This window comes from Tinamus guttatus, unplaced genomic scaffold (genome assembly GCF_059628265.1).
Source record: "Tinamus guttatus ecotype Peru unplaced genomic scaffold, ASM5962826v1 Tinamus_guttatus_pri_ptg000240l, whole genome shotgun sequence".
NCBI lineage: Eukaryota > Metazoa > Chordata > Aves > Tinamiformes > Tinamidae > Tinamus > Tinamus guttatus.
The window spans coordinates 9,213,902-9,227,791 of record NW_028288774.1 but is presented as its reverse complement, the minus strand read 5'-3'; the positions used below and the strand labels follow the sequence as shown (position 1 = coordinate 9,227,791).

The following is a 13,890-nucleotide window of genomic DNA, read 5'->3' as shown; positions in this document are numbered from 1 at the left end:
AAGCTGAATATATTGAGAGACTTTAACAAAATTAATTGCAATATTCATCGTTCATGAATTTCTATGCTTGTGTAATTTATTTTCTTGCAGATAACAAAGCAGAAGGAGGGTCTCTTGCTGCCAAAGCTACAGGATTCATGAGCAAGGCTGCTCAGGACTAATGGGACACAAGCCCAGGATGTCCCTCCTCACTCCTTTCCCTGGGAGCCGGTTTTAACCACATTAAGTTACTGGTGCTGTTGGGCCACACTTGTTAGGTGAGAGGGACAGCCAGCCAACCAGTGCTGCCAGGAGAGCTTTGCGCAGCCATTTCCCCACAGTTTGTACCTGATGGAGAAGATGGGACCTGGAAGCCAAGCTCCCAGGCCGGGCACTGACCATCTCCATCTCTGGCAAAGCGACGAGCGTGGGCTCCCGCTCCGCTCCGTCACCTGCCAGCTCCTGTCTCCGCTCCAGGTTTGCTGGAGGAAGGTGATGGGGAGGCAGCTTGTGCTCCTCAAGAAAAGGCAGCAACATAAAACCTTTGCTCAGGTTAACATGCCTTCAAGCCAACCCATAAAACCTGGTTCATCTGGCAGCTACACTGTTTTGTACCAAAATGCTTTCCCAGGAGCTTCGTTTGAAGCGTGGAGGCAAATCCTATAGCCCTTGGTATATGGAGAAGGCAGTTTTCTCTCCTCTGAATTCTTCAGAGACGGGCACACGCAAAGCAAGAAACTTCACCTGCCCTTTTCCTGGGTTTTTAAGACTGAGAGCAAAAGACCAATCCATTATAAAACACCTAAGACCTACGTTATAAAATGCAATTCACTCTCCACCTGCTTTTATCCATGTGGTAAGGTAGAAGCTGGGTTTTGCTCTGTTCTTCCACTGCTGTCTTAAATACAGGCACAGGTGAGGTATAGTCCCTCACAGAGCACGGGAAATGTTCACAAGGAAAAATGAAACTTGAAATCCTGAATTTATTATGTGATTTTAAAAAAAGAGAGAGATTAATGAGAAGTCATAACGTTAAACCCCCGAGGTGTGGCATGGGCAAGGCCTTACCAGCTGTCCTTTACAGGCCATAACCCTGCACGGCATCCTCCTGGACGCCACATAACCAGACTAGAACAAATACTGATCTAAAACACCACGCTGCTCGTGTGCACTGGGCTTGTTTAGAAGGGCACATGCCAGGGGGTGGCTGGGCTGTTTTTAAGCCTGGTCACTCGCATCTATCTGCCAAACAGGGGATGGCAGAGAGCCCAGACAGGCGAATTCCCGGCAGGACCTGCCACGAGCGGTAGCGCTCGGGGCTGCTAAACCCCCCGGCCCCTGCGAGGCCATTATTGCTGGGGCAGCAGCAGGGCACAACTCCAATATTTAAAAAATACTTAAAAAACAGCCTCCTCTCAACACACTTGGAGCTTTGCAACACATTCGCCTCCAAAGGAAAATCAATTTATTTTTTTCCTCAAGCTGCTTGACCTTGGAAAACCTGTTGCTTCTCTCTGTTTGAATGCATTCAGTGGCTCTTTTGCCAGCTACAATGCACTCACCATTCAGCAAGCAAAAGGTGGACTTGAAAGAAATGGACAGGATGTTTTTTTGTGCAAGTGCATTGTATAGAGTATTGATTCTCTTGTTGATTCTTTTCTCATCTTTTAAACATCCCTTCAGTAATTTTGATTAATTGAAGTCTTATTGCAACACTCTTGATTCTGAATTTTCAAAAGAAAAACTAAATGTCTTATGCAATGAATCTAACAAACATCTGTTTTCGAATCAGAATCTTGCTGCTTACACGCTTCATGACTTTCCACTTCAGTATTCTTTGGAGAAAGGCTTTTTAGTTTCTTTCCTAAATATCTTCAATGATCTTTTGAATCTTTTTCCTTTTACTTTATTTACATAATTTACCAATTTGTAACATTAAATTCAGTTTGCACTTTAATATACCCTTCAAGCCAACCCCTACAAAGGCTTCCTAATGCTGAGGTTAGGACTACTGCTAGAGGAGACATCAGGACAGTGCAGTAGGATGACACGTTGAGCTGTTCTGGCCATCGGGGTGACAAGGTGGCCTGATGGCACAGCTATGTGGCAGAGCAACAGCATCCTTGGCTGATGGCAGTCATGTTAGAAATGCTGCAAGCAGGAAAAATGAAACATATATTTCTATCTAGTAGCGTGAAGCCACCTTGTAGCAGTAGGAAGAGGGTTAGTAGATGAATGAGCTTCACTGAGAAGGCTGAAGTGAACTCCAATTGCGTCGAGGTTAGAGAGGTTGTGCTGTAGGGCTCACAGTGCTAATGCCAGGACATAGCACTAAAATCAAGCGCGCTCCTCATTACCCAGCTTGTTGGGGCACTGAGAACTTGCAGATAGGAAGTGCACCTGCTCAGAAATGCCAGCACAAACTTCTCTTCCTGCTTCCTAGTAGGATATATCCCTTTACACAAAATTTGCTTCTCTCTCTTGCAGTTCTGCCATTTTCCACTGAAACGTATCACCAATTTTGGTGCTCATTAGCAAAAAGATTCAGAGACGCCAAGATCTCAGATGATTAAAGGTAATCAGACTGTATTAAAGACGATTACAGATTTACTTGGTTGCTCTGATTATGTCAGTCCTATACCTTTTAAAGTATCTCCCCTAGGGCTAGCGCCTGTCACACTTGCTGAAACTCCTTCCTACCTCTGAACTTCATAGCAAGAATTCAAACCACAGTTTTCAGCAGCACTGTGCAGTGCCGTGGTGCTCAAGATGAGGTGCTGATGAGGGGACCTATGATGTAGAGCAGATGCTCAGTATGAGTTTGAATGATACAGAGCATCCCAATACAAATTCTGGACTTAAAGCCAACATACTTCTGCTACAACGGCACCTACAAGAAGCAAAAGCTCATACAGGCTTACAGTTGCTGACCAATAGATCACTCTTCCCTCATTTTAGCTAGCAATCGTTCTCTGTTTATCATTGCTGAGTTAAATAAAAGGAAAGAGATGAAAAAAAAAATCTGCAAACCATACCTAATAGAGCAGTCTAGCCACAGCATCATTTATTTCCAAGTTGCAGCTGATAAGCCTAAGGTGCAGGCTGTGTTCTACCGGCCTGCTCGCAGCGGAGAACGTGAAAAGCCTCCTTCCCTCCTCTTTCTGCATCCGTAGAGAACATCGAACATTTAGCTTACTGTCAACTTCTAATGTGTGTGAAATACACAGTGACACGTCAAAAATATTTGCAAAATGAATAAAAAATGTGCTGTCTGTTCCAGTATACCACCTCAGTCACTCCTGTGCATTTGATACTACTTGTTTTTACAGGTCTAAAGCTGCTTTAATTATCTGAGATACTTTTGGGAGCATTCTCTGCTCTTTTAGTCATTCTTCCCTTTTTCAGATACATGGTAGGAAACATTTATCCACACTCAGAACGAAATCAAGCAGATGCAAGACGGGTTAATCACCTCGTAACACTAGTGTTGATCAGCTGTATATAAACCAATGCCTTCTGCTTCCATCAGCCATGAATACCAACATGCATTCCACTGATCATCCACCTAGACTTTGAAATTGCTTCTCATTTGACCACACACAAGTCAAGACTTCTCTGGAGGCATAAGGCCTCTTTACATTCATTCCCATACGAGAAGGCTTAATATTTCCCAGGACACTGTACCTTGAGGATCTAGCCTTCAACCTCGTTTCTCTGTCAGCAAAAAGAGTTCAGCTGCTTATTCACCATTTGTAAGATGTTTCAAGATGTCCAGACAAGAAGTGTGCATTTGGGCAATGCGTTTCATAACTGCCTTTACTGTAATCCTTGGGAGAGGCCAGTTTAGACCCTCACTACCCACAGTCAGTCTTCTACAAAATGTAACATTTAAGACATAAGCATGGGAAATAGATGTTTGGAAAAGTGCTCCCACGACGAAACTATACTCTGACGTGCTCCTTAGACTATGAATAAGCTTCATATAAGAAGTAGCTTCCTCTTGGCAGAAGAAGGAAGCTCAGATACACCTCTATCTGTTTTAGGCTACATCACCTAGTATTTGTCAGGAGAACCCCAGCTGAATTTAGTGATGTCAGAAAATAAAAGATAGATCTGGCCAGGCTAAGCAAGGCAGAATGGAGGAGCAGCTGTGCCTGATTCATCATTACTGCCCTGGGAATTAATTTCTCAGTGAGCCAGGTTGGAGGTCAGGACTGGATTTCTCCTGAGGAAAAAAGCACTACTCCAAATTGTGTGGTAGTACAATATGAACAATATTGTACTTATTGCCATATGAACATAAGTCCTATAGGATGAAACATCTAAATTCATCTTCATTTCTGGACTCAGACAAAGTAGGGAGATACGAAGCACAAAGAGCTGACAGGCTCTGCATTAACTGATTTTCACATTGGGTATTTGTGTAAGGCATAGAGTTTTATTTAGGAAAGTTTGATTTTTCCTTCCCCCTGCCCATTTGCTTGCTAACATTTTATTCGAGGAATCAATTAGACCTTGATCAGCCATCGATCAAGAACTCCCTGTGGGAGCCCTAATGCATTTTAGCTGCAGTTATTGCTCCTGAATAACACCTCTTTCTGAGCACACACTTAATTCTTTTCATCAATACTTCGCTCTTCCCTGAGCAGCCCTGTTAATAGCATTTTGCAAGTGCACTCTCAATGAAATCCTTCTCTGACAAATGAATTAGGGAAACTAAGGGATTTCCTTCTGTGTGTTTGCCTTTTCAGGCACACAGACAAATCAAGTCCATCTCTTTTACCTGCTCCTGCCAAGGGAAAAATAGGAGGTTAAAGCAATGTATCGGAGTTCAAGATACTAAATGATGAGCTGGTCCAGGACAAAGAGCGATTGGCAACAAGACTATAACACAAACATTCATCAATTTTCACCAAAATCCCTAGTGAGGGAGAGAAGTGATGCACCTCTAACACCCCAGAGCTACTCACTACTCTTAGCCTTTCCTTAGCAAGATTCCTTTCCAAGGAACTCAAAGGCATCTGTCAACTTTAAAAAAATGGAGGTCTATGATTAAGGCAATCATATGGATTTAAGTATCCACTTAAGTCGTCTGGTGAATGTGCCTGAATGCTTTGCTAAAAAGAACCCTGTGCCTGAATGCTTTGCTAAAAAGAAAGCCAAACTGAACTGCTGAAAATTAAATGCTTTTGACAAAATTTCTGTAACTCTCTATTGTATGACACCAGTACTGAAATGCTAATCAACCAGCTCAAATTAATTTTATTACTAAGGAAAACCATAAAGACATTTCTAACCACTGCACCGCTCCTTTAGTTAACGTTATTTTGCAGCAGAGAAATCAAATGCCTGATGGGCACTAGCACAGCACCCTGGGGGGGCAAAGACTGCAGGGAGTCGCAATCCAGGAGACGATTCCTAGATCCCTCCACATCAGCCTGAAAGGCTGTACTGGTTACTCTCCAGGCCCTTAGCTATGTTAGCACGTATAAAAAAGCCCAATTTCAGAGGCTGCCAAGAAAGTAATGGCAGCTACATGACGGGACCAGCTCTTTGTGCGGAGAGCTCTTTTGAATGCCAAACAAATGGAGCTCTAGTGGGGAAATGAAGCATGGGAGACCGCGCAGGCTGCACCGAAGCCACTTCATGCACGTGGCAGGACCTGCACGCTCCAAAGCGCGTGGCGTTAACGCGACGTGGCCAGGAAGCCGCAGCGCCGGGGGCTAGAGATGGCCCCGAGATGCTCCCCAAGAGCCTTCCCTACCCCGACGGGCACGGGGGAGGAGAGCTCCCATTGCCTTTGAAACCAGATGTGGCAGAGGTCAAAACTGAGCTTTGAAATCATGCCCAGCACGTTTGGGTCTGGGCTCTGCCAGACCCAAAGCAGGAAGCAGGTACAACAGCAATAAGCAATGACAATTACTTGCTAAGTGCTTCAAGGACCAAAGCCAGAAATACATCATCTCCAGCGTGTACTTCTACCAAGTAGCAATAAAAATTACAGACAAACTCATTAAGATCTACTGGGGCAAAGAGAAAATCAGGGCATTTTCACGCATCTCACGAAAGGCCAGTGCTAGCCATCCTAGTTCAGACCTCCTCTCTGGGCCATTTTCAGCACAGCTAGCTGGGCAGGGGAGTTAGACTGCAATTTTCTCAGGGACCCCAAGGGAGCTAATTGCCTAATCTTGACGGAAAATTCAGGTCTTAACTTGGAACTGCCAATGGCAGCAACTGCTCCCATAATCAAATATCATGGTCAGTGATGCTTCGGTACTTTTGTTCCTTAAACGGGCTCACACTGTTGGGCTTGACATTTCAAACATGAAAAGAGGAGGGAAAAAAAGCACATTCTGGTTTGGTTATGTTCTTCCATTTCTGGTCATTAAATAGCAGCACCATAGCTCTGCCTATAAATGAGGAAAAAAAAGCAGACATCTGAACAAACAAACCTACTGAAAAAATAATGCATTACAGCTGCAAAAAAGTAAATATGGACCTTTTTTTTTTCTGTGCCTCCAGGAGAACCATCACAGTAAAAATAAATACAGATGCTAAAAGCAGAGGGATTGTGCAAGCTAGATCTGGTACAAGACTATGCATTTTATTAGCATAATTTACATTCTAACAGGATCCAAGCTAGTGCTGAGCAGCATTAGGAGTACAGCCTGAGCCCTCAAAATCGGAGGCACGCAGGGTTCTGCTGCTTTCTTTTTTATCACAATAGAATTAAAGTTAACCCTATCGGTACTCCACAGATCTCTTATACATACAGACCCCCAGATGCTGCTCTGAATCAATGCAATCAAAATAAGACATCTTGAGGAGCAAATTCAGGCCATGGGTAGGGGGTTCTTCACAGGACTCTAAGCTTCATCTCTGAAATTCGGACTGCTTCAAAAAGGGCATAAATGTAATAACTTCGGGCTGAACAAAGAAGTGTGTGGTTAAGAGCTACAATCCACATTGTATTCGCTGCTAAGGCCTCCCGCACAGCAAAGAAGGTGTATGGGAAAACTGCCAGGGAATCAATTATTCTTAAACCTCTTCTAAAGCGAGAAACAGAAAATAATGATTAGCCCCCATTTTACTTAGGGAAGAAGTTTACATGCACATACAGTCCCAATCATACTGTATTTTAGAGTGAGTTTTGGTCTTACAAACAACTGCAGAGTAGCTCCTGCATGAACCTTCATTAAGTGACTCAGATGAAGGCTAAATTTGCTAATATCATTATTAATAACAGTTAGAAATTCTGCAAATCAACAAGCTTAAGGAGAGAAAGAATCCTTCCTGGCACTTGTGAGCTGTTTTTACCTCGGATGAGTAAGGACCCATGGTCTTTTTGATGCACTCATCAGCATAACAACCCTGATTGCTTTATGGATATAAACATTATGTCTCTTGTCTTTCCCCTGCACCCACACGTTTATCCAGCTATCATTCTCAACAGCCACCAATGGCAGGGAAGTCTACAAGACAACAGTGCTGAGTGTAACAAGTCCTGCTTCTCTTTAAAATAGGCACCTTTGCATTTTCAAGGATTAGTTCTGTGCCATGACAGTACAATCTCATTCATTATTTTAGATACAGCTATCATTTTACTTAAGGTCTCTTAAGCAGAGGATCTCTTTCCTTTCCCAAAATGAACTGAGCGAGTCTCCTCTCCATGTGTGTTGCATTTCTAGTGCTTCCCATAACTTCTGCTACCCTTTGCTGAAACAAAGTAACAAAAACTCAACATTGAATTCACAAGGAAGCTAGTCTATCAATTAAAACAATGACGAGATAATATTTTCTAACTTCCTAAATCTATACCACGTGTTGCATTTAGTTTCTGCAGCCCCGCTGCATACGAAGTTGATGCCTTTATAAAGCTGTTATCTGTAACACGGATATCTCTCTCCTTAGGGGTTACGAGTGAGTCAAAATCCAATAATGCAAATGTGCAGTTTTAAATCACCCCGTCTGCTTCAATCACCTTGTGAGTGCATCCTGAGCTCCAGCTACCTGCTGTCCAGTAGCCTCCTTCTCTGCAGGCCTTCCGAAGCGCCCTGACAAGCAGTCCTGCTGTTCATTAACTGAATGATTCAGAGTCTTTCTAAAAAAATACGGTTGCCTCTTTATTACTCGCTCCTCATCCAGAATATTGCTAAACATACTGAGTTAATCTGATTCTACTACAAGCCTCAATGTATTTTGTTATAAAAGTCTTTCCATTCTGTATTTATTGGTCATGTAGCTGATGACTTCTAATTGCTTACTGAGTCAAATAAAGGAGATGGCTTCATCTTCCCAAGAAACAGTTTGAGACCACAGAGCTTGAAAGAAAATCTCATTTAGCCGCATATATCCTTGCATAATTTTGCCACTTGCCCTCTAGTTTTCATATTCCCGTAGATACCAGTTATAAAAGACATTGTTAGAAGACTTAAACCTGAATAGACAGATTAGGTACAGTTGTAGCTTTGGTTTTGGGTTTATTCATATAAAAATCTTTTTAGAAAAATTCTTTAATGGGAGGGACAGCTCAGACAGGGCATCTTGCCCTTAACTGAATTACAAGAACAAAGGTGAAGTGTAAAGCAAATTTGAAATCACAAACAAAAGCTGTGTATATTGAAGCTCTGTACACTTACCTGGGTTGTTCACTGAAATCTAAGTGCATGTGTGCTACAAGAAGCAAGCCTACAAGGTAACGACTCATGTACCCTCTCCCCGCTACCCAAGCTCGTAACACCTCCTTTGGCACAATGTTAACACGGCCCCCAAATTGCACGTGAAAAAATCCGATTCGTGTCTGATGGCATCTTTTTCTATGTGCTCCCGGCTTGTGGGTTTGTTTGGTTTGGTTTTTAAATGGCTGAGGCCCTGGCAGCACTGACGACCTTGAGCTGTGGCCAGGAGGAACACGAGAGCCTGGCCTGGCAGGGCTGCTTGTGCATTCGTGGCGCCTCCTTCCAAGGGGACCTCAAGGCAGGCGGGTGCCTGACACGCATACCAAGGCTGGCGCTTCCTGAGTTATTTATAGGAGAAAGGGGCCCAGAAGTCTGCTGCAGGGGAAGGAAAAACCAAGAAGCTGCCTTACCTTGTCAGTGTAGACGAAGAAGAGAATCACAACGGTGAGCTCCAACAGAAATACAATTAACAGCATGATAAAAAACTGTCAAGAGAAGAAGGGGCAGGGGAAAAAACAAAACCAAGAAATGTCAAAATCTGTTTGACTTATTTGGGGTGTGCAATAACTAGGTTCAGCAGATCACGCCGGTGGGGAGAGGCAGACACCGAGGCTGGCCGCCACAGAGCTGTGGAGGCACAAGGCAAGAGAGGGCAGGCGCCCTGGGACACCGCTGTGGCTGCTCTCTGGCTTTAGCAGGAGCCCGTAAAGCCCTGCAGAGATGTGTCTGCAAACACGGCCGGGGCTCTGCCTGATGGCAGCACCGGAGGGCTCCTCCTGAGGGGCTCCAGCACGGGCTGTGCAGGCTGTAGTGCGAGCCCTGGGCACACAGACCTGCCAAGATGGGAGAGACATTTTGGAAAGTTTCTCACCTTAGGACTTCAGTCCAAAGTGCAGCCTTCTCCGCTGCACTTCCTACCACAGCTCCCCGATGGCATTAGTTCACCATTTTGCCACACCTTAAATGCTTAGGCTTATATATTCCAAGTTGGCTTCTGTGTAAAGGATAAAAGCCTTTGGAAAAGGTTGGGTAGAAGTTACCAGTGCTAACACGTCAACACATTTATTCTCTGCCTATGAAGAAGGAGAAGCCTTCCTGCACCCTGACAAACCCGTCAGAAGGCAAAGCTAAGGCTCGAGATCGCAGTGGCGGCCAAGAGCCCCCCCACGCTCCCTCGGGTCTTCTGACCCGTGGGGCTGACACGCACGCACGGCCGTGCGCACAAGCTGCTCCTCCAGCCCCACGGCACCTTCTAGGCAAAGCTCACCCGCCGCCCCAAGCTCAGCACCATCCCAACGGGCACCAGGGCCAGCCTGGGCGCCGCAGCAGGCCTGACTGATCCTGTTCAAAGTTCAATGGGAGAAGCCCAAGCTGGCTGGAGGCTCACAGCATCCACAAAGCACCCGAGACTTCACCACCCCTTCTGGAAGCTCTTTTCAAATGAATTCACTCAATGTGGCGATAAATAAGGAGAAGAATAAAAATGAGTTTTACTGTGGTTCACTGCGGCTGCAGGCTGCTGATATAACACAGATTTATGCATGGAGAAACAATCCCAAAGCAAAGTATACTGATAAAACCCCATACAGAAAGATTAAGCCACCCTTGTACAGAGAGATGTTCTCCCTCCGTGCTTGCCAAGGTGGAACACAACCTAGTCCTGGGGAAGTTCACCAGAGAGGCACCTGCTGCACAGCTCTCCACAAACCCAAGCACGAGCAAGCCCAGAGCTGTGCTGGGAGAAGGGAGGCAGAGGCGCCTTTCTGCCTCTGCACCTCTGCTCATTCCTAACCCCAGAAACTTCCCGCTGAAGGATGAGAGAAGAGGATCTAGGCAGTTGCTGTGGAGGCCACCTCACAGCTAAGCATTGCTCTTCTGATGCCAGATAAATACAGATCAGAAAACATGAGATCCAATTTGCAACTCCATCCAATGGAGCTGGGCTAGGGTTTTGCCCCACCAGCTCCTGTCACCCAGCACTGGAAAAAAAAACTCTTTTTTTTCCACTTTTGAAGTAAAGGTGTTTAATACACCACTAGGTACCATAAGAAGTTTGATTCCACATAATTCCCAGAAGGTATCTCGATTTGATGTATTAATAGCGAGTGGGAATATTAAGAAAGGCTCACTTAGTTCTTTAATTTTCTTTTATTTTCTTTTCCAAGAAAATTTTTGCTGACATCCAGCTCAAAATCTCCTTTTGGCAGTTGCTCCTTCCTTCCTCACACCCTGCATGATTCCTTTTTGCTCGCAGTGTTTAGGCTCTTCAAATATTTGCAGATATGTCCCACCTGAGCCCTCTGTCAGGCATACTGTGCACATTTAGCTCGCTTAACATCACCTTGGGAGTAAATCTCTTCAGCCTCCCAATCATTTTTGTACAGCATAAAAATGACAAGTTTGCTCATAAACTGTAAAAAGGCAGTAATGTATATGGGAAAACTTATGATCAGAAACTCCATTATGAAAACAGTATGTATCTGAATTTGGTTCATCAGCTCTTATTCTCCAAAAGCCTTAACGTTCAATCCATTGCAGCGGTAACAAGGATTCACAGACTCTGTGCCCACTGGATATACGGCTCGGCTCTGTTTATGTTGAGGCCATAGCTTTTGTGAACATGCGGATACTCCTACTGATCAACAAGACTGGGAGAAACTTGCAGGAATTATTTTGGGGAAGATATAGAACAGATGCAGTTTTCATATAGCTTAATGGAGTTTCGTTTTAATCTCACTATTGCTTTCAATTGGCATCATCCCGTCTTATTGCTCTAATGAGCGCGAGCTGAGAGCCTGTAGATTCCCCCCACGATGTATCACAGACTTTTAACTGGTGTTTTGTGGCACTTCCAGTCATTTCTCAACTCAGCAGAGACCAACTCAATAATCCATCAGCAGGTACCAGTGAGGTGTCAATGTCCTGCCACAGCAGCGGGTGACAGGGCCACTGAACATGGCTGCTTAATACAACCACCCCCCCGGGCCTCTGTCTCACCTAATTCTCCCTCTTAGCTGCTTATGTCTTCCTACAGCAAACTGAAGAGTCTACGGGATCACAGAAGCTCTTCCTATAGCGTCTGCAGGTGCCACAGAAGGCGCCACCTTCCGCACATTGTCCCCTGCTCTCTCTCTCCAAAGCCAGATTTGCCTTCCCCTGAGCTTTAGGTAACTCAAGTCCTTAAATGCCAACGTTGCTCTTTGATTTAAGTAGTTCCAAGGTACCCGAAATAGCAAATTAACTGATTGGAAGGGGTGAGGAGGCAGACGCAGCCCGCGGCCGCCCCTCTGCGAGCTCCTGGAGCAGCGCGGCAGAGGCAGCCAAAGCCGCGGCGCCGGCGCGCAGCGCTCACAGCGCCCGGGCAAGGGCTGTTCCCGACAGCGGGACCCAGGCTCCCGCCCGGCTGTGCCCCCTCGGCCGCCGCTCTGCCTGCAGCCCTGCAGCCCGGCGCGCTGCTCTGCCTGCAGCCCTGCGTGCTGCTCTCCCTGCAGCCAGCCTTGCCCTGCGGTTGTGATTCAGGCCGCTAAAAGCTGCGCCCTCATGTGCTGAGCTGCTCTTTGGCCTGTAGCATAAAATTGCTGCGCTGAAGTCGTTCATGGGCTATTTCTTTCCCATTTATCTGCTTGGAAATAAATTCCCTGTCACCAGTAGAGTTTCAGCTGTCGGCTCTCTGACTGGATGCCGTGACGCTCTTGAAAACAGTGGGTTTTTTATTCTCCTTTTCTTCCCACTCATTAACTTCTTCCTCATTTGCTTTATTGCGATTTTGCTTACAGCTGAGCTGGCTGCAGGCCAGCAAACTCCCAGCAGTTGAGCACAAAGCATCAGGGCACCCAATTTCCCCTTAGACTATGCCATAAATAAGAGCCTTTTGATGCCTGGACAAGTCATTCAGATGCATATATTAATATCAGGTCTCTCCACAGACAATCCTGATCTAATATAATTGCAGATGCATTCTGATCCTGTTCACACCAGGACCTCCACACTGCTCAACACGAGGTTAACAAGAGGTGGTTGAGAGCCACGTATGTCAGCTTAAGGACATTTCAGGCCCACACAAGGACTTTCCAGACCCTACACAAGCAGGATCCTTTCTCTGCCTCTTTTGATAAGCCTATTGGCCACTCAGCACATCCCAACCAGGAGCAGAACATTTGTCCCAAATCCCAAGGAAATAACATGACACAAAGCAGGTGATCAAAGCAGCACGACACCATAGCAGGTGTCTAGGAATCTTTTCTCTTTTGAGGACATGAGTTATTCTCTAAGAATAAATGTCTCAACCATGAAGCCTATACACATATGCTCTGATGACCAAGCAGACATTAAAGTCCTTCCGCTATGGAAGGTCTGATACATTTTTTTCCCACCGACTGTCATTTCCTAGACAAAGAGCAAATTCTCTCTCTTTTTTTTTTTTTAATATATATGATTCTGCATTGCATCTTGTTCACATGCCCCTCTCACAGCTTCTCTGGATCTCTGTTTCACATTTAACCTACGGTGACGTTGCAATCAGGCTAATTAGCTGAACAGAGACAGCTTGCAGAGGGGCTCATGGTAACTCTTTCCTTGTGCCAATTGGGCACTTGCAGCAAGACAAAAATTGAGAGCTAACTTTTCATTGGGATATTTATTCATCACTGAAAATGTAATAGACATAAAGAGAGAAACCAAAATTGTTGCTATTATTTTGAAAAAACAGATTAAATACTTTTTAGGGGATACTGTAGTACACAGTGACCAAGGCCAGGGGCACCAAACTGGGATTCAGACAGTTTGGGTCAGCTTCACAGCTCTCCCATCACCTCCCAGTGCAACCTGAGCGGATCATTGCAGCTCCCCATCTGTCTAATGAGGATAACAACATTTTCCATTTGTCTTATCTGCTTAGATGGGAAGCTCTGCTGGGCACACTTCTGACACTGAACGAGAGCACAGTTATCCTCTCCTCATGGGCTGCCTGCAGGGAATATGGTAATCCAAATAATAAATAACATAATCCATCACAATTTAACACCCAGAGCTGGGATTTTTACCTGGATTATCTATGAAATAATGACCCTTTCCATTGCAAGCATACAAATACAGATCTCTGCTAAACATATAGGAAAAATACAGACTGAATTCCAGCAATCCTGCTCCTTAAACACACATCATCATGGTTAACCTAAAGCACAGCCTTTAGGTAGTCACTTCAGGATCAGCCAGGCCCACATCTGAGTTTGAA

At 45.0% G+C, this 13,890-nt stretch overlaps 1 protein-coding gene across 1 annotated transcript in view; it reads right to left on the bottom strand.

The window, feature by feature from the left end:
* TSPAN4 (tetraspanin 4) overlaps positions 1-13,890 on the bottom strand; it is a 133,666-nt gene that overhangs the window by 28,820 nt on the left and 90,956 nt on the right. Inside the window, exon 3 of the mRNA XM_088525828.1 lies at positions 9,068-9,142. Within this exon, the coding sequence (XP_088381954.1) occupies positions 9,068-9,142 (75 nt within the window). The remainder of the gene's footprint in view (positions 1-9,067; positions 9,143-13,890) is intronic.